The sequence below is a fragment of the Grampus griseus genome (assembly GCF_964374135.1).
Source record: "Grampus griseus genome assembly, chromosome: X".
Taxonomy (NCBI): Eukaryota; Metazoa; Chordata; class Mammalia; order Artiodactyla; family Delphinidae; genus Grampus; species Grampus griseus.
Genome location: NC_138999.1, coordinates 112085065 through 112110094, shown reverse-complemented (window position 1 = coordinate 112110094; position 25030 = coordinate 112085065). Strand labels below are relative to the sequence as shown.

At 45.3% G+C, this 25030-nt stretch overlaps 1 protein-coding gene across 4 annotated transcripts; it reads left to right on the top strand.

Annotated features, from left to right (window-relative positions):
* Nucleotides 1-4092: 4092 nt before the first annotated feature.
* On the top strand, nt 4093-17250 carry IGSF1 (immunoglobulin superfamily member 1; the record flags this gene model as incomplete). 4 transcript variants are annotated; one of them, XM_082681566.1, is made up of 19 exons in its annotated part: nt 4093-4162; nt 4299-4325; nt 4739-5023; nt 5376-5663; nt 7559-7843; nt 8084-8377; nt 8830-9108; nt 9445-9565; nt 11458-11528; nt 11625-11657; nt 12039-12329; nt 12590-12868; nt 13481-13768; nt 14535-14822; nt 15014-15301; nt 15494-15781; nt 15901-16179; nt 16575-16698; nt 16854-17250. In XM_082681566.1, the coding sequence occupies 19 exons, from the start codon at nt 4093-4095 to the stop codon at nt 16987-16989; spliced, it is 4014 nt and encodes a 1337-aa protein (XP_082537692.1). In that variant the 3' UTR covers nt 16990-17250. The 4 variants fall into 4 exon arrangements, with proteins under 4 accessions (XP_082537692.1, XP_082537693.1, XP_082537690.1 ...); XM_082681567.1 differs by lacking the exon at nt 4299-4325; XM_082681564.1 differs by lacking the exon at nt 4299-4325 and having other exon boundaries at nt 4093-4166; nt 4698-5023.
* Nucleotides 17251-25030: the final 7780 nt, after the last annotated feature.

The window sequence follows — 25030 nt, the reverse complement described above, 5'->3', positions numbered from 1 at the left end:
CTGGATTGTCAGCATCTATAACAATGTGTGGCACAAAGAAAATACTCAACAAACGTGTATTGAATTAGTGGATGGTTGGTTGCTGTGTCCCAGGCACTATGTAGTAGTTTACAGGGGGATTTTCATTCAATCCTACCTAAAACTCTGTGTGATATTAAGTACAATTATTATCCCCAGTTTACAAATAGGAAAACTAAGACCTGGAGAGGTTAAATAACTTGCCCCTAAAATACCTATTTATATTCATATGGTTATTCTATTCTTATGTGATAATCTGTACTTTATAATGGTGTGTAGGAACAGAGGATGCCAGGAAGCCACAGCTGATATCCCTGATGCATGAAGATATGATATTCAATTTTCCTATTAAAAGCACAGTTACTTTATTTTTATGTAGCTTGTTCTCAAATCACAGTATTTTTTCTTTAGATAATTTTTTTAACATCTTTATTGGGGTATAATTGCTTTACAATGGTGTGTTAGTTTCTGCTTTATAACAAAGTGAATCAGTTCTTTAGATAATTTTTAATCTTCTATGAATGTAAAAATTGTACATAAAGAAAAATGTGGCTATTTCTTACAACAATCAATTGATCTGGGGGTCCACTGGATGCTATGCTTTAATCCCATCATATAGTATATGTCAGGAGCTTTGGTTAGTATCTTATCCATACATAATCATTTGAAACAGTCATTCATGGTTAACTAAATTTATGAAAGGTTATCTACATCATTGAAATCATGTTTCTCTAGGGCATTTGTGGAAAGCTGTACAGATTAATGATAGTAGTAGTGCTGGTAGTGGTAGCAACAGCAGCAGCTACCATTTACTGAGCACCTACCATGTACCAGGCCTACTATGCTGTAAGTTTTACTTACAGTATCCCATCGAAGGCCTGTGCAATAGCTTCTGTTGTTTTATTTTACAGATGGGGAAACTGAGACTCAGAGAGTTTAACTCACTTTCTTGAGGTCACTCAGCTATTGAATAGTGGAACCAGACTGAAATCCAAATTTGTGTGTCTCTAAAGCCTGGGGTTTTAGTCCAAGCTAGACTTTGAAGGCTGTCCAAGTTACTTAACCCTCTCTGAGCTTCAGTTTCCTCATCTGTAAAATTGAGGGAAGTAACACACCTTGCAGTGTTGCTATGAAGATTTGAAATAATAGATGCCCAGGGCTCAGAGGCACATAGTAGGCATATAAACCCTGGTGGGGTGGTGTTTATGCTTACGTGGGGTATTAAGTGGGCAGAGGAAGATCTGAGATCCCTTTAAAGGCATTGGGGAGCTGAAGAGGAGGGATCTACAGCTTTGGCAGGCTTGAGAGCTGGCCCTCTCCCCTCCAGAATACAATGACCCAATGAAACTCTGAGCGACAGGCGAGGGGGCAGGGGCCTGAATTTGGCTCCAGCAACCTCTGCAGGGAATCGTGAGAGGGGCGGGAGCTGGGAGGGGCGTGGAAATCCCGGTTGTCAGAGGACTGCAGGTGTCAGGGAGTTAGTGTAGGTGGGCTCCCAGAGCCTGGCAGAGGGAGGAGGGGAGGCTGGAGCGGCAGAGCCGGCGGGAGAGAGAGGGAGGCGTGGCCCTGAGCCTGGGAGGCTGTCCTTAGACTGCTCTTCTCTTGCCGGGCAGTTTGCTGCATCTGGAGGAGCTCACTGGAGAATCTCCAACAGCGGAGTGGGCCTTCAACTACCGTAAGTACCTGCAAATGAGCGCATAGTCCAGTGGCTGAAGATTAAATACTGCCCATCAGATCCTAAACAAAACCCCGAAATAATCTCCCTGATGTAATTAATTGCCGTAAATCTAAATGCTCCCAAGTCTTTCCCCCCCACCCCCTTCATCCCTCCCTTTTTCCTTCCCTCCGCGATCCCAGCCGTGCCTCGCTGAGAATCTCTGGGCGCTGTGGATATCTTTCCTTTTCCTTTTCAGTCTTCCCTCCAAACCTTTAGCGGAGCATGTACCCGGCACCCCGCTGAGCCCAACCCCTTTGATTCCTGGAACCCTCAAAGCTATGCAGGGGGCGAGCCATTAGACATTTCAGGTTTGTCACCCTCAAAAGCACTGCGGCGCTGCCTAAGGGTGTGTAAAGTGCTTGGGGTGGAGTAGAAGGGAAGGGTGAAAAGGCTAGACTGCCGAAGTTGGCGGTGTGGGGGAGGGAGTGTGAAAGGCCAAAAATGGGCGTGGCCAATTAACCTGAAGCCTGCAGCTCCTTCCAATGTTCCCTGGACAGAAGATTCATCATTTTGGCTGGATATAAATGGTAGAGTTTCCTTAGTAGGTTGCGGAGGGGTCAGCCATGCTGAGAAATCCAGCTTCCCTTATTCCCCTCAAGCCTCCAGGAAGCGAAACCCTGGTTTAGGGGTCTAAGTGGCAAGGCTAGAATCTCAGATGGCATTCCCTGGCAGAATCCCAGGTTGAACCTTTCCCTTGGCAGTAAAACCTGAGTTCCTCCAATAAATTCTGGCCTAAAGCCTCAGGGGAACAAAAGCAACAGGGTGGCACCCAAGCCTGGACCTGGGCCTGACCCTAAGAGGAGTGGGGGCAAGAGTCTGTAGGAGGTGAGATGGAAAGAGCATCTTTAGGGTGCTATACCAGATTAATACCCCCTTTGGGAAGAAAAATAGCCAAGTTTTAATGAAATGTTCACTATGTGCCTGGCACTGTACATGTATTGTCTCAGATTCAACACAACAACAAGGCTAGGTATATATTACTCTCCAACTTTATAGATAAGAAAAGTTCAGAGAGGGTAATTTGAGCATCCTTCAAGGCAAAGTAAGAAATGCAAAGGGAAACCGTGCTTCCCTGGATCTCCGATGGTCCACCTGCTTCCTACAGCCCAGGTGTTTGAATCTTCCTCTTTTTTCCTGCTCCTTCATCCCTCCTAGTGTTATCACTGGAGCAAGTTAGGGACTTCAAGATCAGGATCAGTTTGGGGAAGCAAAATCACCGCTTTCTGTTCTGAGAGCTGCCTTTATCCCACTGTGTTGAAATAGAATTAAACAGCCAGAACCTCAGGCTCTGAGTAGAGAGTTGGTAGAAGGGAGTTAGCCTGAGTTTGTGTGATGGGCATATGCCTTTCCTTGGCAAAAGGATACTCTGGGTCCAGGGGGTGGGGTAGGAGAGGCAGAAGAGTGTAAGGGGTCTACTTACGGACGTGTAGGGCCTGTGGTCAATAGTGATTTTCAAGAAAATGAGAAGGCCTCGCTGAACTCACATATCTTTGCCATATTCCCTGAAATTCAAGCAATTCTTTTTTTTTCCTTAGGGGCAATGAACAAGAATGCTTATAAATTATGGGCAGCCAATAAATCATTTGCATCTTATATCAATTAGCTCAAGTAACTTGATTCCCCAACACCTACTCAAGATGGAGGCTTTGAGATTTTGGGGGGTAAGAAATAAAAGTAATATTAGATTTGAAGCATTCTGACATTCTGCATAAGGGCAGGCCTGGATGGGATGAGATGGTACAGGTGAGGTAGGGTGAGAAAGGGGTCAAGGTCTGCCTCTGAAAGTTTAAATACTGGTTTTAGAGCATAAGCATTAGAGTTAAACATAGATTTGCATTTTGGCTCTGAAATTTAATATCTTTTGACTTGGGGCAAATTATATCCTGTCTAAGCCTCAGCTTCCTAGCCAGCAAAATGGTGATGGTAGAAACGCTTCCTTTGCTAGGTTGTTGAAGTACTCAGACAAAAATATATATGTATGAGTAAAGGATCTGAAAAGGTGACTCTCTACACCTCCCATCTCCCTCATACCATGTGGCTTCTGCTGGCCTGGATTAGGCCTCTGGGCCTCTGAGATCCCATGGAAAAACAGACATTTCAATAAATCTGACATGGTAGATACCAGCAAAGACCTTGGGTGGGAGAAGGGGGAAGTGAGGAAAAGGGACAAAGAGAAGAAGTAGCCAGTAACCCTGCCTGCCAGTGAGGGAGTGGAAGGAAGGGAGGGATGTCAGGTGCAACTTACTGATCCAAACTAAACTTTCCGAAGCAGGATCAGTCCCCTGAGTAAAAACACTTCTGCTTTTAGATCTCACCACCTGATGAGGGGCACAGCCCTTCAGGACTCCAGAGGCTCCATGACCCTGGACAGGCCAGGGGAAGGGGCCACCATGCTGCGGACATTCACTCTCTTACTCTTTTGCATTCGTGAGTACAAGGAAGTGGTGGCAGGGCAAGTGAACCTGTTATAGTTACCCCTATGGGGAGGGAATGGAGAATATTGAGGTTTGAGGGTGGGTGGGAACAATGAGGGGCTCTCCTTTACCATAATCTCTCTTTTCAGGGTTGAGTCTGGGTATGACACCAATAGGTAAGTGAGTCCTGCTACCTCAAGTACCTTCCTTCCTGAAGGCCACAAGACATTGACCTGCTTCCATGGCCCTGGACATAACTGCCTTGAGAGCCCAAAGGCAATTTCCAGATTGAGCTGGCTGGGAATCAGGACCTCTTACTTCATGACTTGGTTTCCCACAAAATAGTAAAGAACTTTGTCTCAGATGGAAAGGAAGCAAGACTTGCACTTCATTCCCCAACTCACTTGAATTCCTTAAACAAATATCTTGGGGTCCCTATCCCACCCCCATAAAAGTATGCATCCTGTCCCCAAGGGAAGAAAAAAGGAGGAATCTGGGTTGGGGCTAATTTTAAGGGACATTGGAGGGGCATGTTATGGGAGGGAGAGGGTTGGACTGCTGACATCTTTGTTATCTTTGGGAATGACAGCAATGATGCAATCTCAACCAGAGCTGTGGATAGAGACCAACTACCCCCAGGCCCCTTGGGAGAACATCACACTTTGGTGCAAAAGCCCCTCTCGGATTTCAAGCAAGTTCCTGTTGCTGAAAGATAAGACACAGATGACCTGGATCCGCCCTTCCCACAAGACCTTCCAAGTTTCATTCCCCATTGGTGCCCTTACTCAGTCCAATACAGGTCTTTACAGGTGCTGCTACTGGAAGGAGACGGGCTGGTCAGAGCCCAGTAAAGTTTTAGAGTTGGAGGCACCAGGTAAGAAGACAGAGATAGATAATCAAGAATAAACTCCAGCTCCTGGGACTGAACCTTGCCTTCCCAGAGCAGGGTTTAATTCATTCGTTTGCCTCAAATGCATGCATGTATAATGCATGCATTCCACAGTTAGTAAATAAGTGCCTAGTCTCTATAGATGCAGAGTGAGGACACAGACTCTGGAACAGATCTAGAGGGCAAGCTCTCAACATAGGGGATACCCTAGATGGGGGAACAAGGGGTGACAAATAAGGGTCATACAGGGAAGACTCATTTAAGTAGAGCGCTCTGCCGCTCCCTGAGCAGCACTCCCCTTGCTCTTCCTGAATACCAGTTCATTCTCTCCTTCCAGGCCAGCTGCCCAAGCCCACTTTCTGGATCCAGGCTGAGACCTCCCCTCTTCCTGGATGTAATGTTAACATACTCTGCCATGGCTGGCTGCAGGATTTGGTATTCATGCTGTTCAAAGAGGGATATGCAGAACCCGTGGATTACCAAGTCCCAACGGGGACAGTGGCCATATTCTCCATTGCCAACATGACACCTGAGAGTGAAGGGGTTTACATCTGCCGCACTCACATCCAGATGCTCCCTACCCTGTGGTCAGAGCCCAGCAACCCCCTGAAGCTGATTGTGGCAGGTGGGTGTGGCTATGGCTGCTGGGGTCTGATGATCGTTGTCCCCGGGATCATGGTTGGATGAGCCAGCGTTTCTGACATTACTTTCCTTGCCCAGTTCTCTGCAAGGCCCATGAGCTAAAGTCATTTGACATTTTACTGAGATGCAAATTAGAATCACACATGCTATGAGGTAAATGTCTGGGAGCCAATCACTTGGCTAGTGAGTGAGTCCAGCCAAATGTCCAGCAGCTTCAGCTCATCACAGCTTTGTTGTTCTCTATTTGTCGAAAATCATGCATTCATTCATTCATTAGGCTTTTATTGAGCACTTAATATGTGCCAGGCACTGCCACTGCAGTCTTGTAAACTGACTTTTTTAATTTAAAGTATTTTTATTCTATTTCTGATTTTTATTTTTAAGTGTGGAAAATAGAATGAGTTGCTAGTGCTGGTGATAAAAATAAACAAAAAAATGACAAAGAAAGTGATAGTTCATATTTTAGAAATGACTTTATAAATTAATTTAGTCTTGTATATACAGATCCAGTAAGGCAGTACCAAGCTTTAAACACAGTAGAAGCCTCCCCACAATGCCCAAACACTAGACACACACCCCCACTCCCCCACCCCATGGCCCGGATGCTTCTAGACAGAATTGGCCACACTTGCTTTAGTTCCCTCATCAAGTTAAATAGGCTTGGGGAAAGCTGTGGTGCCACAGAAAGTACCTGAACTTAGAAGCAGTAATCCTAGTTTCTAGTTCCACCTCTGACACTGCCTCCCTGTGTGATACTGAGCAAGTAACTTCACCTCTGTGCTTCGGTTTCCCCCACTCTAAAATGGAATAACAGTATCTATCCAATCTACTGTATGATGCCTCTCTGTGACTCAGTTTTCTCATTTGCAAAATTGGTATAATAATAATGCCTACCTCACAGGGTTGTTGTGAGGATTTGCCTAAATATATGTACAGTGCCTGGCATATAAGTTCTCAATAAATGGTAGATATTAATTTTATTAGTATAGCTTTTTATTGAGGATCAAAGAACAAAAGCCTGTCTGTTTGAACTGCGTGTTATGGATGTTTGTTGTACGAATGCCTTTCCAGTGTAGATGCCACTAACACACACTTCTGCAGTTACCTGTTTGCTGGTGTCCCCCACTAGGCCATGAGCTTTTGGCTAACAGGGACTGTGTCTATCTTCTTTACTTGTATATTCCTCGACCTACACGATGCCTGACACATCCTAAATGCTTAATGAGCATATGATAGAGCTGATCCTTCCAAGAATGGGTGGGTGGGCCTACCTGGGATTGGGATGGGTAAGAAGGAGTGGTTTGGGAGTGAGGTTTGCCCTCTATTTTGTAGTTTAATCTCTTTGGAGGAACAATACATGGAAATGAGGGTGTGACCCCATTAACAGAGGTTTCTTTGGGTTGCAGACTTACTGGCCAATCCCTCCTTATTAGCCTCTTTCAATCCCCTGTGGGAAGTGTCCTCTGTGAACTTAATGAGTTCAAAAGCCATCCTTAATACTGCAGTAGCATTCATGCTTTATGAAGATGGAATAAAAGTCATTTTCAGAAGTTTGGTTTCTTGGGTGGTTTGAAGAACTACATTTGGCATTTCAGGGACCTAAAGATACAGGGAATTACAAATGTAGATATTCCGCTGAGACACACCCTACACATAGTTAGAGCTCAGTGGAGCTGATAGAGTCTGGTGAGAGGGAAGGGGCATAAGTGAACTTACCCTTGATTGCCTCCTAGAAGAGGCAGAGATTCAAGGAAGGAAGAGGGAGCAGAGGGTAAACTTCAGCTATCACTTTCTATCTAAGGGAACTAGGAAAATTAAACCAGAATATAATAAGGAAGAATCATCCTACATCTAACTCAGGGTCTCTTCCCTTTCTAGGACTCTATCCCAAACCAACTCTGACAGCCTATCCTGGGCCCATCATGGCACCGGGAGAAAGCCTGAATCTCAGGTGCCAAGGGCCAATCTATGGAATGACCTTTGCTTTAATAAGGCGTGAAGACTTGGAGAAGTCCTTTTACCACAAGAGACCATTAAAAAATGAGGCATATTTCTTCTTCGGGGCTTTGAAAATCCACAATGCTGGACATTACCTCTGTTTTTACTATGATGGGTCACACAGGGGTTCACTCCTTAGTGATATCCTGAAAATCTGGGTAACCGGTAAGAGAAGGGGATGCAATGGGACCTATTGTAGGGGCTAAGGGTGTACAACTTGCTCAGGGCCTGCTGGAGAACCTAATCATGCAGCCAGGGATAACGGTGGGGGAAGGAGCAGAATTTGTGTAAGTGGACTTAGGATGGGATTTGCCAAGGGTGGACAGGAGGAAGAGAAAAAGAACCCTAAGTAGTGGGAGGGGTAAGTCAGACAGTTAGCCTTTTATATTTTGGGTCTTGTCCTAGACACTTTCCCGAAGACCTGTCTACTTGCTCAGCCCAGTCCTGTGGTCCAGATGGGTCAGAATGTGAGCCTGTGGTGTCGAGGGCCAGTGGATGGAGTGGAACTTACACTCTATAAGAAAGGAGACGACAAAACACTTCAGCTCTTGGATACCACCAGCATCAGTGATGATGAGTCATTCCTCCTCAACAATGTGACCTATAGTGATGCTGGCATCTATAGCTGCCACTATCTCCTCTCCTGGAAGACCTCCATCAGGATGTCATCACACAACACCGTGGAGCTTGTGGTTGTAGGCAAGTGCTAACAACTATTGTTTGTTTTAATCATCATTACAGTGTTATAAGAAGGAGCTGGTGGCCCTGTACCCTCTTGGATTTATGGGCCAAAGAAAAACACACTAGGAGGGTGGTGTAGAATTTTCTCCGAAAACTTTAGGTACCTTCTCTCCCAGGGTTGATACTCAAGCCCTGTCTCTCAGCATGGACAAGCTCCATTGTGACCCCTAGAAAAGTTATTTTCCTTAAGACCAGGGGAAACTTACAGGTATGGGTCTTTCTGATTGAAGCTAGGAGACTCAAGGAATGGGCCAAGGAGTTCTGATGCACAATCAAATTTTGAAGCCAGTGATCTAGTGGAAGTGAAAAAAAAGAGAAGACCAAATAAGGACCTGAGAAACATTTGTTGAGGGAGGAGGCACTGAGTTCAAAGTCATTTGTTCTAACTCTGGTCTCTGGATTGGTTGCAGATAAGCCCCCCAAACCCTCCCTGTCAGCCTGGCCCAGCACCGTGTTCAAGCTAGGAAAGGCCATCACCCTTCAGTGCCGAGTACCTCAACCAGTACTTGAATTTTGTCTGGAATGGGAAGAAAGAGCAACATCCCCAAAATTTTCAGTGGATGGAGACTTCATCATCAGTAATGTTGAAGGGAAAGGCACGGGGACCTACAGTTGCAGCTATCGCATAGAGGCACATCCTAACATCTGGTCATATCGCAGTGAGCCTCTGAAACTGATGGGGCCAGCAGGTGAGAGGAACACTCTTCACAGGGATGCCCCCTCCGCAGCTTTGGCCATCATACCCCTGGGATCCCAGAACAATGCCCAGAAGGATGTGGAAAGGGTAGTTGGGGGCTTGTAAGTCAGGACCCTTGGGTTTGGGCATCTTTCCTCTGGAGTGGTCTCACAGTCACTCAAAGGCAGTGAGCAGGATACTTTCAAGGGTCCTATTCTTCATGAAAATAAGGCCACTTTTGTCTCAACTTCCCTTCACCTGCAGTAACCAGATCCCCCTCCCCCCATGAATGTATTCAACAGTCCCTGTCCCCATCAAGGTCCCTGCTTTTGGTCTTCTCTGGCCACAGGCTTTCTCACCTGGAATTACGTTCTGAATGAGGCTATCAGGTTGTCCCTAATCGTGCAGCTTTTTGCCTTGCTGTTGGTAGAGCTGTGGATAAGGTGGAAGTGTCGGAGACTCAGAATCAGGTAACTGTCTTGTCCCAACCCCCTGTTCCTCAATCTAGCTGAGTTCAGGCTCCCCAGAGACTCAGGAATGGGTCATACTCCAGTTGAGACAAGCCACAGGGGGGGACCCTTTGTATCCTCTACCTTCTGGGCTTAAGATATAAGACTTTCTCATTCCAGCAGTTTCTCTTTCACCTCACAGAGGGGTCGGCACCCAAGCCATAGGGTGGAGAAATGCATATTTCTCAGAGCCTGGAGAAGTAATCAGAACCTTGTTCACTGATTCCCCCAGGAGGGTGCCCAAATCTCCCTCCCAAGCCACCCTGCCTCTCAGAGATGATTGATGTCTTACACATTAACTTCAACTGAACTTTTTTTGTAAGGAGCCATGCTGTCCTGTCTCCCAGGATGTTATCTAACTCCCATCCCAACTTTCACCCTTACCCCTAGCTCTCAAGGGCTAGCAAGACTTGTAGTCCATCCTAGCTGCTATGGAAGCCAGTCTCTCTGCCACTCTGGCCCCCAACCACTGTGCAGAGCATTCTGAGAATATAGCCTTAGCCTGGGTGGGCATCTGATGAGGGAATGGATTGGGCCAGGGAATCAGACTGCTTCCTCTGACCCATAAAATGTCAAGCCAAACAGGTTCTCCTGCCATTTACTTTTATCCTTTTGTGTCCCCTGGGTCATCTCCTTCTCTCCCTGATCCTTACCGCCTTGTGCTCAGGCTATTCTGCCTGAAAATGAGAAGAGAAATGACAGCTCCTAGCTTGGTGGGGCCTCTGTTCCCAAACGCCTTGCTTACTTTCCCCCACCTTGTGATCCTGGCTGTACCCCTCCCCCACCATGATCACAGGACTTCGTGTGCCTGGGAGTATTCAATATACAATGGATGATGACTATGACTGTGTGTGTCTGTGTTTCCCACTGGGATCTGAGGGACAGAGTGCTTGGGTAATGAGGAGAGAGCCAGCTAAACTTTCTGCAAAACCACTACCCTTCGAGCTTTCAAAAACTTTCAATGGGGGTCAAGTCCTACTTCTCCACAGAACCTATCCTGAGTTCCACATACACTGGGGTAACCTTCAAGCCAGGGGTTAGAAAAAATGTAGCTTCAAGTGCCCCACCTCAGCCCAGGTCCACTGCATCAAAGAATGAATTTGGAAACCAGACTTCAGAGAATGCAGCTTGAAAAGCATGTTTTCCTGGCCAGGAAGGAGGGTCAGTGTTTTCTAAGTAAAAATTGTCAAATGAATTTTGGCTTAGTATAATCTAATTCTACAGGACCCATAACCTAAAAATGCTGCACATTTCTAGTCATAATCTGGGTGGGGGTAGAGAGATCCCACTCTCTGACAAGCTTAGCTCAGCACTGACAATCCTCTGGTAATTCACTGTTGCTGCCTAGGCAACCCTTCCATAACAAAGGCAGGTGAGGCAGGTCGGTCGGAGGACCAATACTGCCATAATAAAAACTGCTTCCAAACTTAAACTTGATGACTGAGAAACCCCCAAGATTTCTCCCTCCACCCCCACACCCACCACCCAGAGCTGCCGATTACACTGAGCTCCAGGGGTTCTGAGAGCTGGAGTTACAAAGGCATTTTCACATCTGACATCTCAATTCCAGCAACAGCCTAATCAGGGGCCTTGGGGACCTGACATTTGATATTGTCTGGGGATGGTAGAGGGGGCGGGGGGCACGTGGGTCATGAAAGAGCAAGAGGTTTGTAGGTGGTGAGGCCCTCAAAAAGAAAAGTCATCCATGTCAGAAAAGATTATATCCCATTATCCTGGCCATATCCAATCCCTATTGGGTGGTGAGTAAGCCAATGACATAAATTGCCGCCCCCTTCTCTCCGCCCTCCCCTTAATCCCAGCAACTCCTCTCATCTCTTTTCTGGTCTTGCTAGAGAAGCCTGGTTGCTGGGAACAGCTCAAGGGGTCACCATGCTCTTCATACTCACAGCTCTTCTCTGCTGTGGTGAGTAGAAGGGGGTGGGGAAGGGGCCTGGGCAGAAGGCCGGGGTGAAGTCCCGTGGGGGAAGGGACAAAGCCCTGGCAGCAATTTCTTTTGCAGGACTGTGCAATGGGGTATTGACAGAAGAGACTGGTGAGTTTTTCCTGCTCCAGACTGGGACATTCCTCCCTGGAGATCCGAAATAACTACAGAGTGTCAGTGTCAGTGGCCAGGGAGTGACTGGTTGGGAGGGAAGGACAGCCAGGAAGGGGCACTTGCTAAAGCTGCTGGCAAAACTCAGCCTCCAACTCTGCTTTTCTGCCTGCAAAATTTCCCCCAAGCTTCTGCATTTTTCTGACCCTCAGCTGAGACATCAGCTTCCCCTTTCCCCAGCACCTGCGGAGAGAAGGAAAGAGTTTGGATTGAGGTTGAAAGGGGAGGTGGGCAATGTGATCTGGGGAGGGTGTTCAAGGGCAAGGAAAAGGGGAGGGTGAGGGTGAGGGAGGATGGCTTCACTAACTCTGCTGTTTCTAGAAATAATCATGCCAACCCCAAAGCCTGAGCTGTGGGCAGAGACCAACTTCCCTCTGGCCCCGTGGAAGAACTTAACCCTCTGGTGCAGAAGCCCTTCTGGCTCAACTAAGGAATTTGTATTGCTGAAGGACGGGACCGGGTGGATTGCAACTCGCCCGGCCTCAGAGCAGGTCCGGGCTGCCTTCCCCCTTGGAGCCCTGACCCAGAGCCACACCGGGAGTTACCACTGCCATTCGTGGGAGGAGATGGCTGTGTCAGAGCCCAGTGAGGCACTTGAGCTGGTGGGGACAGGTAAGAAAAGGCAGAGGGTCCTCACGGAGTGATCCCCAGTGCCCCTGGGACTCCTGCACTGTTCCTAGGGATGGGGAATGCTCAGAGACCCAGAGCCCAAGGGGCTTCTGCTGCCTGTAGGAGAGGAGGGGCACTGAAATGGGGGGAGGGGTGGGGAACAGAGTTATGAGAAGACTGACAGGAAGAGGCAAAGGCCAGTCCAGGATGGATTTCTATTTTGCTGACAAAGTGACTCCGAGTGTCCCTGTTTTGTTTTCCAGACATCCTCCCCAAACCTGTCATTTCTGCTTCCCCCCCAGTTCGGGGCCAGGAACTGCAAATCCGGTGCAAAGGATGGCTGGCAGGCATGGGGTTTGCTCTGTATAAGGAGGGAGTGCAGGAACCTGTCCAGCAACTTGGTGCCCTTGGGAGAGAAACCTTCTTTACAATCCAAAGAATGGAGGATAAAGATGAAGGCAATTATAGCTGCCGCACTCACACTGAAAAGCGCCCCTTCAAGTGGTCTGAGCCCAGTGAGCCCCTGGAGCTTGTCATAAAAGGTAGAGCTGAAAGGGGTGTGTGAGAGAGGAGTGGGGAAGCAAAGCTCTGGGTCAGACACTCCTCTCCTCACAGCAAACTTTGCTGCTGGTCCTAGGAGCCTGTGTCCAATCTTAGAGCCAGGCAGGCGTGGCGCTGGGAGTGCCAGGGCCTCTGGCTGCACGATATTAATAGCCATAATCGTTATTAATAGCTGGGGTTTGTAGAGGGTGATTTAATTTTTCTAATTATTTTCATATCAATTATCTCATTTAGCTATAGAGCAAATATTCAAAGGAGGTGGATCAGGTACCATTTCCCCTTCTTGTCCAAATGGGCAAACTGAGGCTCAGGGAATCAGCAGAGCCCCAGTGACAATTCACCCTTTTAGCTAGCTTCCATTGCTTGTTCTGCTGACAGGGAGGATTCGGCTGGAGGAGGTGAGGGGTGGGGTGAGGGGTCCCTGTGAAAAGTTCATCTGCAAAGTGGTTTTGCCTTGACTTTTAAATGCACCTTCTTCTGAATGAAATACTATAGGAAACAAAGCAGCTTTCTGGAACCAATATTTGCTATATTAGCAATCTTTCTTCTCTCTTAATTTGGTTTTGTATTGTGTTTGGTTTTTTGCCTTCTAGAAATGTACCCCAAGCCCTTATTCAAGACATGGGCCAGTCCTGTGGTCACTCCTGGTGCCCGAGTGACTTTCAATTGCTCCACCCCCCACCAGCAAATGAGCTTTATCCTTTACAAAGATGGAAGTGAAATAGCGTCCAGTGACAGGTCTTGGGCGAGTCCGGGAGCCAGTGCAGCCCACTTTCTGATCATTTCGGTGGGCATTGGTGATGGAGGGAATTACAGCTGCCGCTATTATGACTTTGCTATCTGGTCTGAGCCCAGTGACCCTGTGGAGCTCGTGGTGACAGGTCAGGAGTGGGGAAATGCAGGTGGAGGTGGTACTGACTCTGGGACAGTGGGCGGGAGGGCTGTCAGTGGGAGAGGAAGAAGTGCTCCTTCTAAAAGTCACCAAGGATGTGCTTAGGACCGTGCCTAACACATGGTAAACAGTCCATGTAAGGCAGCTGCCTTATATGATCACTAATACAGGAAGGTGAGAAAGAGGAGAAGAGGGAGGAAAATAATTCACGTCTGGGGAAAGAAATGAGGCAGATGGGGGTGTTTCACATGTTGCCCTATTTCTGAAATCTTTTTGTGGCTTGGCCTTGAGCTTTAGGCCCAATGTCCACTTTTTCTTTAGCTGGGCTGTCAGAGATTGGTGGGCTGGATGGCCCTCAGAGAAATGGCGGAGACCTTGAAATGTCTACTGCATATTATGCAGCCATTACAAATGATAGTTTTCAAAGGCTGTTTAACGTCATAGGAAAATATTTACAACATAAAGTGAAAAATATTAAACTACACAATTGTGCATATAGTAGGCCCAATTATGCAAATAGTTAGAGCTACAATGACATGGCCATGTACAAAAAAATAAATGGGAAATAAATACATAAAAATGTAGCAAGAATGGTTATCTTTGAGCAGTAGAATTGTATTTTCTTCATAGGTTTTTTTCTGTATTTTCTAATTTTCTACAATAAGCATATATTGTTTCTTCTAATAACACTAAAAAAACAATGTTCAGAATGTCAGGGGCAGGATTCTCTCATGCTGTGATCTCTTTAATTTCAGAATTCTACCCCAAACCCACTCTCCTGGCACAGCCAGGTCCTGTGGTGCTTCCTGGGAAGAATGTGACCCTGCGCTGCCAAGGGACTTTCCAGGGCATGAGGTTTGCCCTCTTGCAGGAGGGAACCCAGGTTCCCTTACAGTTTCAGAGTGCCTCAGGGAATGTGGCTGACTTTCCCCTCCACGCTGTTGGAGCAGACGACTCTGGGAACTATAGTTGTGTCTACTATGAGACCACTATGTCAAACAGGGGATCATATCTCAGCAAGCCTCTTATGATCTGGGTGACTGGTAAGGACTGACAAGACATGGGACTGGGACAGAGACAACTGGAATAAGGGTTAGAGAGGGTGATCCCTCTTGGAAGGGTAGGCTAGGCCATGGAGGGGAACGGTTGTGTCTGGAAGGAGAAAAATAAAGGATTAATTCAGCGAGTGAAAAGTCTGCATACTAACCACTTTCCATCTTTGGTCTCTTCCTAGACACATTCCCCAAGCCATGGTTGTTTGCTGAGCCCAGTTCTGTGGTTCCCATGGGGCAGAATGTTACTCTCTGGTGCCAAGGGCCAGTCCACGGAGTAGGGTACATTCTGCACAAAGAAATAGAAGCCACTTCAGTGCAGCTCTGGGGATCCATCAGTAATGATGGGGCATTCCCCATCACCAATATATCTGGTGCTAACATAGGTCGTTACAGCTGCTGCTACCATCCTGACTGGACCAGCCCTATCAAGATACAGCCTAGCAACACCCTGGAACTTATAGTCACAGGTAAGGGGAAGATGCTCTGGCGTGAGCAGGGGAGTAAAGAGTGAGTAAGCTGTCAGATGGTTCATGGGAAACGGTAAACGGTTTTCCAAGAGCTCAAGGAGAGGCAAGCAGTAGTCTCTCCTCTTTATTGAGACTTCAGTGATGCCCTGGAAAGTGGCCACCTCTCTATGACCAAGAGTCAATTTCTTCTAGGTTTGCTCCCCAAACCCAGCCTATTAGCCCAGCCTGGTCCCATGGTGGCCCCTGGAGAAAACATGACTCTTCAGTGTCAAGGGGAACTGCCAGACTCAACATTTGTCCTGTTGAAGAAGGGTACTCAAGAGCCCTTAAGGCAACAGAGGCCAAGAGGGTACAGGGCTGACTTCCGGATGCCAGCAGTGAGCAGTGAAGATTCTGGGATGTATAGCTGTGTTTATTATTTGGATTCTGCTCCCTTTGCAGCTTCTAATCTCAGTGACTCCCTGGAGATCTGGGTGACTGGTAAGGTCTTGGAGATTTCAGCAAGAGTCTAGATTTTGTAGTTTCTTAGTAGTTAGCCCTAAGGGGGTAAAGGGCTGGGTTCAAGGCCATTTCTAACTCTGTGTCCTGGTTGGCTGCAGATAAGCCCCCTAAACCCTCCCTGTCAGCCTCGCCCAGCACTGTGTTCAAGCTAGGAAAGGATATCACCCTTCAGTGCAGAGGACCCCTGCCAGGTGTGGAGTTTGTCCTGGAACATGATGGAGAAGAAGCGCCTCAGCAGTTTTCAGAGGATGGAGACTTTGTCATCAACAACGTAGAAGGAAAGGGCATTGGAAACTATAGCTGCAGCTACCGTCTGCAGGCCTACCCTGATATCTGGTCAGAGCCTAGTGATCCCCTGGAGCTGGTGGGGGCAGCAGGTGAGATGATAATCCCTCCATGGTTCTGGCATGACATACGTGGGATCCCAGAGATAGTCTCCATGGAGACAGGCCAAACATGGAGGGGGAGGGGTTTGGAATCAGAGACCTCAAGTGTGGTCATTTTTCTTTCTCCTAGGGATGGTAAGGAGGTGGAACCTCAGATTCACTCAAAGATAGTGAGAAGGATACTTTCAAGGCCTCTTCCACCCCCCAAAAGGAGGGCTGCTTCTGCCTCAGCATAAGCACTGCCTCTGACCACCCCATCTGCAGTCTCAACACATGGTTCCCGAGTGAACCCCGGAGGAGGCCAGATGAGGGGGCAACAAGAGATCCAGGGGAGCGTACATGCACTGATCTCTATGGCCTTGGTTTCTGCTCTTTTATCACCACAGGGCCTGCTGCTCAGGAATGCACTGTGGGGAACATTGTCCGAAGTACCCTGATCGTGGTGGTGGTTGTAGCTTTAGGGGTGGTGCTAGCCATAGAGTGGAAGAAGTGGCCTCGACTCCGAACCAGGTAATTGCCTTATGTCAGCCTCCTTCTGTGAACCCAGAGGCTTCTGTTAAAACAATGGTACATATGCTCCTCTAGAATCTGAGTCCCACAATGCAACCTGTTTTCAGGTTGATGGCTCTGGATCCTCTCTTAGTCATGTCTTTTTCTCTACACAGAGGCTCAGAGACAGATGGAAGAGACCAGACCATAGCCTTGGAAGAGTGTAACCAAGAAGGAGACCTGGGCACCAATACCAACTCTCCCTCATCGATCTCTCAGGGAACCTCAGTGGAACTGCCAGTCCCAATATAATAATCACCTCCTTGGCAAGAGCTTTCCTCTCCTCTTTTTTTATCCTCAGAGACCTGCAAATCTGGCTGGTTTCCCTGGGAGTCCACCCCATCTACTGTTCCTTGGCCACTAATCACCTGAGATAGGTCAAGGGGATTTTAGGAGTTGAGAGCCCTACCAGGGTGAGATGTTTCCTGAAGAGAGAGTCCCTGCCCTCGTAACTCCTCACTGTACTGATTTACTGGTGCATGAAATTCTATTAAAAATGTATTCTTCTGAATAAAGAGAGTATTCACTATTTAACTGCAAAAACTATGGCAGTGGTTTTCCATTGGTTTGTTGTCCACTTAACACTTAGCAAAAATGGTGTATTGGAGCTGATCTCCATGGCAGAATAAGAGAGCACAGCGCTGCTAGTACAGAGAAAGGAGCTCAAGGATGGGGTCGGGGAGGAGGGAAGGCTCCAAAATGTCCATTTTGGTTTGGGACATGGTAACTGAACAGAATGTCCCATCATCCTTCCATTTCATTTTTGAATGAATGGAAGAATGAATGAATGGCAATGTTCTCTCCAAGTTGAGCCTGAGGAGGGCAAACACTGAAGTTACATACTTTCTACTGTGTTACTTCTAGGTCTGTAGTACACCTGCTTTCCAGTGTTAGGATTAGTCCACTACAGAACTTGGAGATCGGCAAAGTGTGCTTTGTGGCCCTTACCTAACAACCACAGGTGTACATTAATTCACTCTTAAGTGTGAAAGGTTGATAAAAGCTGAATATTTTGCCCCTCCCTAAAGAAAGCCCTGTTTTCTCTGGTGGTGGGATCTCAAAGAGTGAGTAAGCAAGTGAGGTGATTGGTTTAGAGCAGGAGACCTCCCAGTGTCCTGTCCCAGTGTTCTTTCCCAGTATTCCAAACGGAGGCTGGCTCGCATTCCGAGCCCCTGATCTCTTTCCTTGGATCGGCATGCAACTTGCCGCATGGGTGGGAATCCAGTACACATTAGGAGGGTTGTATTGGGGAAGGGGGCTTACCTAATTCCTTAAACCTGTTCAAGACCTCAGAAGAACTGACCTATGGGTCCTAGAGGAGGTCACAACCCCTTCACATCTGACCCTAAAGTTCCTTACCTCCCAACACTGTTTAATTCTAAGCTATCACTGTTCAATAGAGCAATGTACAAGGGTGCTGTACACAGTGAGTTATTTATCCTTGGTTACGATAAAATTTAGAAAACAACTCCCATATTCTTATATCAGGAAGCTTATTTACCCAGCAACTTAATGAAAAAAATGCATCACATTTCCCTTAATCCTTACAGAATGAAACACTCTTGAGTACTATAGACTAATTTGTATTAAGCTCTTTGGAATGTAGAAGTACAAAGTCTCACTCTGATTTCCATTTGATGAGATTCTATTAGTCGCATATACTAATTTCTTATAGTGTTTCTAAAAATTCATTTCAAAAATGCTTTTACATTTGAATTTAGGAAAACCTAATTGTTGCTTTCTGCCAGACACCACTAGCTGCCTTCAAACTCTCCATCCCTAACCCCCAAGCAAGCTGTACATTTTGAACACTGGAGGGAGGCCTGGTTTTGGTCGTTGGTTTTAGGATAGAAGTCCTTTGATCAGGTCTGATTTTGTTTTCCAATCATTGGATATTCCAGCGTGTATTGTCAAGCCTAGTGGTAGGGCTGTGCAAGTTAGCAAGTGATCACTTGATTGCTTTAGCTATTCAGGGAAAGAGAGATGGGAAGAAAAGAGCAGAGGGCCAAGGACTGAAATTTACAGAAACCTCTGCGTTAGAAAAGCAGGATGAAGATGAAGCAAAAATGATAGAAAAAGACTTGTGAAATCCAGACATTGAACCTGGGGTCTCCAGTATCAAAGAGTCAAACAGAGATACCCGTGCAATAAGAGAAAATTCTGATAAATCTTTAAATGAGAAACAAGTAGTGAGAAATATTGTGACACTGGACTGTTAGTTGGTTTTCTAAAAGCATTCACATATACTATTCTTACACTTAGAGAACCAAGTTCTACATGATTTAGAAGAGAAAAAAAATAGTTGTCAATTAACTGTGAAATACTTAAAGAGTGGCTTTGGGCTTTAACTTTCCTACTCACTGTCGGAGCTATTTCAATGAATTAAATATCTATTTATAATGCAAACGTAGCTTGTTGCTGACAATGCTCCACATGGTATGTTTTTTTTAACCTGGTTGCCATGGGAATCAGTCCCTTTACCCCTGGCTGGCCTCTAATCAGCTGGGCATCAAGTAATTTCTGGGAAATGGACTCTCAATTAGGGTGGAATGGACCTTTGAGAGGAGAATTTGTCTCTGGGACTCCAGAAACAAAGGCCAAAAATCCTCTCCTCAGTTCTAAAAAACAAATGTAAATTACCCTCTGTCCATGGGTCACATCTTTGTCCTCAGCATCTTAGAGCTACAAAGATTGTCAAGGTGGTGTGATCCAGTCCCCAACCCAGTACAGAATCTCCTTTATAGCAAAGCTGACAGGTAGTACACAGCCTCTTTCTGTACACCTCCAGCGATGGGGAGCTCACCACTCCATGACACAACCTGAGAATTTCAGATTGCTTGACTGATCTCATATCTGCCTGTGTATATTCCCTTCATACTCACTGGCTCTAGTTCTGACCCAAGTTGCAACCTAGATGAAATCTACTTCTTACACATAATAATCTTACAACATTTGGAAGACATGAGTTGTCTTCCTTGAGTCCAGAATATCTCACTCAGTGTTGCTTCCAGGGTTTGGTCAACACTCGTTTGCAAATGTATCTCTATGTAGTTAACTCTCAATTATCCAGGTTTTGGAGAGGGAAGAGTTCATGCCTACCCGACTCCTGCCAGATTCAACCAGAACAGCTTTTTTATATAGTTTATATACCCGTTAATTATACAGAATATTAAACAATGAAGAAAGATGTGATGAAAAATAAAGCAGAGAAAGGAGATACAGAAGTGTGTGTTTTGTGGGGAGATTGTTGCAGTTTAAAAAGGGTGACTAAGAATACCTCACTGAGAATGTAACATTTGACTTATGATTAAAGGATATGAAGGAGTAAGCCATGCAGATATCTAGGCAAAGTGGGTTCTGGTCAGAGGGAACAGGGAGTACAAGAGCCCTGAGACAAGAGAATGCCTGGCTGGTTCGAGAAACTGTGACTAGACTACAGTGGCTGGAGCAGTGTAAGCAAGGAGGAAAGTAGGAGACAAGGTCAAAGAAGCAATGGGAGCCAGGGCAAGCAAGACCTTTGCAGATCTTTGTAAGGACTTTGACTTACACCCTGAATGAACTAGGAAGCCACTGGAGTGACATGATTAGACTTAACATTTAAATAGAACCATCCTGTCTTCTGTGTAGAGAATAGGCTGAGGGGCCAGGGTGGAAACAGAGATATCTACAAGGAGGCTACTACAATAATGAGGCAAGAGATGGTAGGTTAGGTCAGCACAGTAGCAAACAGGTGATGAGAAATGGTTGGATTATTGACATAATCTGAGGAAAGAGCCAACAGGATTTGCTGACAGATTGCATGTGGGGTGTGTTGTATAAACATTCTCATTAGAAGAAAAAACTGTTTCAAATATTGCCTTAGTGCTTCCTTCCCTGGGTTATTTTAATCTCATCCTCAAGAAAGGGTTTTCCATTGCCTCCCAATCCAGGTCACCACTTCTGGGCAGTTTGTCAGTGAGTCTGTCATTGTTCATCCAGAAATGTAAGCAAAATGAAGTCCTACATGTCTAAAGTGATCTGACCAGCACAGGGTATGTGACCAGGACAGTGAAATGATCATTTTCTGGGATTTCAACTCACCATTTCTTTTAATGCCATCTAAAATTACATTAGTCCTTGGGCAGCGAGATCACACTGTTAGCTCATAGGAAACTGTGGTCAACCAAAACCCACAGCTCTTTCTCACACAAGATCTTGCCAGTTCAATCCTTTCTTTTCCTTCACTTATACAAGTGATGTGTTATTTTGCAATTGAGTTTTAAACTCAGATTTAAGATTTGACATTTATCCCCGTTAGGTTTCATCATATAAGCCCCAGCTTACAGAAGTCATGTATTACCACTTAGTGAGCCCATTCATATATACCACACATATAGGTACTAACTCATTTACTCCTAACAACAATCCTGTATGGCCCCGTGCTACTATCATCCTCACTTTACACATGAGGAAACAGAGGCTCAGAGAAGTTAGGGAACATGTCCAAGGCCATCCAGCTCATAGCCAAGGTCAGAGCTGTAATTAGAATCCAATTTTGCCTGACTCCAAAGCCAGATTTCCCCATACTAAACTTTGGTTAGCACAGTATCTGGAACATAGTAGGTATACAATAAATATTTACTAAATTGTCTACCTTCGCACCCTACTTTTTTCTTTTTTGTTGAACAGACACTCATATTCACTTAGTATTTGTTAGGCTATGTTAAAAAGCTTTACATTTATTAAGCATCTTAATCTTTACAGTACATATATGAGGTAGGTACTATCATTATTCACATTTCCTACAAAGAAAGAAACAGAGCCACAGAAATTAAGCAAATTGCCTAGGTGACACAGCCAGCAAGTGTCAGAGACAGGATTTGGACCCAGGCAGTCTGGCTCCAGAGTTTGTGTTTATAACCACTAAGCTATGCTGTCTCAGGCTATTCTGAGATCCTGACCTTGCACTCTCAAGGGAAAGAGGTGCCTAGGACTAACTCGCTGTCCACTGCCCAGTGTTAAACCTGTGGCCCTCCTGTTGAAATCTACTTCAGCTTCCCCCTTCTTTTCCATTTCCTTTCCTTACCAATGGAATCTGGACTCTAGGCTTATTAAGAATGAAGACTTGTTCAGGTCCCCAGATTTAGTCTTGATCTCTCCCCTTCACTCCCAGAGCTCCATTGTACTCTGTTCTGCTATAGACCAACATTTTCAACTTCCCTCCCTAAGGAGGCAGGCAATGTGATGAAATGGTCACCATGTTGGGGAAATACCTGAAAAGGAAACCACATGGTTGGTGGTCACAGGTCAAAAGAGGCCTGGAGAAGAAAGATGTTCCCTCAGACCACTCCCCATCCCCAAGAATAGGCCCTAGGCCAGACCATCGTATGTTAAATTAACTCTACAGGATCCTGGTTAGAGTCATGTTTTAAACTGGGTGTGGTAAGGATGTGCAGAGAAATTCCAGCCATTCACCTGAGTTATTAACCTATAAAGGATGACTTTTGTGAGGAAGTCCCTTCTTATTTCAGAAGGCCGTCTTTGGTACCACATGCTAAAGACCCAAGGATGACCTATATGACATCATAGGCTGGCAGAATGTACAGGGGCTAGAATTAATTTTGAGCTTGAGACAAATCCCATAAAGGGTGGCACATCATAAGAAACTTCAAAACTAGCCAAAGCTCCCTTATTTTGCAGGATCATTGCTCAAGCAGTTGTTCTATCTTAACCCCAGCAGTCAATTTTGCGAATTCATCAATTGATGCCCCAAAGTTGGACTTGATCATATACATCTGGACACAGTGAAAGAATGAATCCTAGACTTCAAAAATCATAGAATTTGAGGGGCCATTCAAAATGATACAATGCACACACTTTCTACAACATACCCAACAAGAGGCTGACCAAACCTCTACTTGAACCCTTCTAGAGGAGGGGTACAGGGGGTTTGGGGGCCCAGAGGAGACTTAGCACCTATAACGAATGGTTGTCCCTTCAATTATCAGGTAGCTGTAATGCTGAGGAAAATTTTTTTTAATTTTCTGAGGACTGCCTTCTTCCAATTTTCATACACATCGACCCACAGAAAACGTGTAATGTAAAATCCTTCCTTAAGTCTTTGCTTTTACAAGTGAAACATCCCCATTTTCTTCAAATACAGAAAAATTCTCTGGCCAACCTTAGATAGAAAGAAACTAGCACTTCCAATGTGGTGGACTGCATATTTCCATTAATATACCCTTCAGATCTCAATAGCATATTTAGCAATCACAAAACACTATGGGCTTATAGTAAGTTTAAGCTAACAGAAACCCCTATCCCTTTTATAGAAGTACTTCTAAGCCTTGCCTTCACTCTGAATTTATGTATTTAATTTTAGAGTTGAAATATACAGCTTCATATTTGTCACAACTACATTACAGTAAGAGTTTATTTCTTATGTTCAGCTTCACAACTATTTGTCCCCTTGGAAAATTACTGAATCGTTCAACCTCAGTTTTCGTATCTGTAAAATGGAGACAATCACTATTCTAATTTTGCAGGTTTGTGCTGAGGATCAAATGAAATAATTTACTTGAAAGTGCTCTATAATATAGAAAAGTATTGTGTCAGTATAAGGCCTGATGGTGACAACAAGGAGGATTTTTATTTTCTGTTGTACAATGTACACAGATATCCTTACAAGCTTCATCTTAATCCCAAATTTAGTCAATGTCTCACCTTTATCCAAGCGTTGGAAAGCACTTGTCTTCCTGGGTTTACAATAATTGATTAAATGTATACATTTTGTATGTAGTCATTTAACAAGTTAAGCATTAAACCGTCCATACTATCCGCTTACCCCATTTCTTCATCCTGCCTGAAAGTACATCACAGAAGCGTTTGTCAAGATCCTTGCCGAAACCCAGGTGAATGATTTTTGCAGCCTCCTCTTGTAAGCCCATCCAAAAGGAAGGGAGTTTAGTCTGGCATGCCTTGCTCTTAATGAACCCATGCTCATTCCTAGTGATTAGTGAGTCCCTTTCCAAGAGCTCAGAAATCATCTTCTTAATAATCCATTCTAGAAGCTTGCGGGGGACCGAGGTCAAACTCACCAGGCTAGCATGTGTAGTGTCTCCTTGCTTTGTGGGGAAAAAATATCATTGTTTTATTTAGTTTTTTGGCATCTCACTCCTTACCCACAAGTCTTGGAAGACTACCAGCAAAGGTATCCAAGTTTATAAGACAGACCAGGAAGAAACGATGCTAGATCCAAAACTGTCTACACTTTTCCTCATTTTTTTCTGAAGTGGGAGAATTCACCTTTATTAGACTGTTGTAGACACATCATCTGCAGTTGAGGTTATAGGGTTTATAGGCCATATTTTAGAAAACCCATAATGCCAATGGACAGATTGGGTGATGATGCAAAAGTGTTCCTTCCAGGCGATGCTTTACAAGAGCTCACACTCCTTCTGGAGTAGTGCTTCTCAAACTTTAATGTGCATATGAATTACCAACAGATCCTGTTAAAATGCAGATTCTGGGACTTCCCTGGTGGTCCAGTGGTTAAGACAATGCACTTCCAATGCAGGGGGTGCATGTTCGATCCCTGCTCAGGGAACTAAGATCCCATATGCCACGTGGTGTGGCAAAAAAAAAAAAAATGCAGATTCTGACTCAGTAGATCTGGGGCAAACTCCAGGTCCATGCTGTGCGTACACAGACTATACTTTGTATAGCAAGGATCTAGAATAATCATTCTAGATCTTGGCTACACACTAGAATCATCTGAAGAGAATTTTTTTTAATCCCTATCATCAGACTGCTCTCTACATTAAACAAATCAAAACCCCTGGGGCTGGGACCCAGGAATGGGTGTTCCTAAAACTCCTCAGGTTATTCCAGTGCACAGCCAAGGTTAAGAACCTTCTTCTAAAACTAATTATCTTTAATCTTTTGGCTAATAGTTTTCAGGAGGACTCAGAATGTATCCCCTGACTCATGCAACTGTTGCAGTGTAGGTTCCCATCTGCCTATTATAGGCCCATGCATAAAGACATTTTTTAAGTAAAATATTGTTAACCAAGTGTATTGGAAGTGTTGTAAGCCTTAAGAGACTATATTTCAATGGGGGTGATTTTAGGGTTACTTTTGCTTTTGTACTGCCGCCTACTACCATAATTGAGGGGCCAGAAGGGTGGCATGTGTGGGAGGAAAGTTAGGTTAGAAATAGTTTTGTAGCAATAAAAACTCACTTCCCCCCCAGTGGGTTATTTTATACAATACTACCACTTGTATAGCAATTTAGAAAGTACTACAGAAAGAGCCA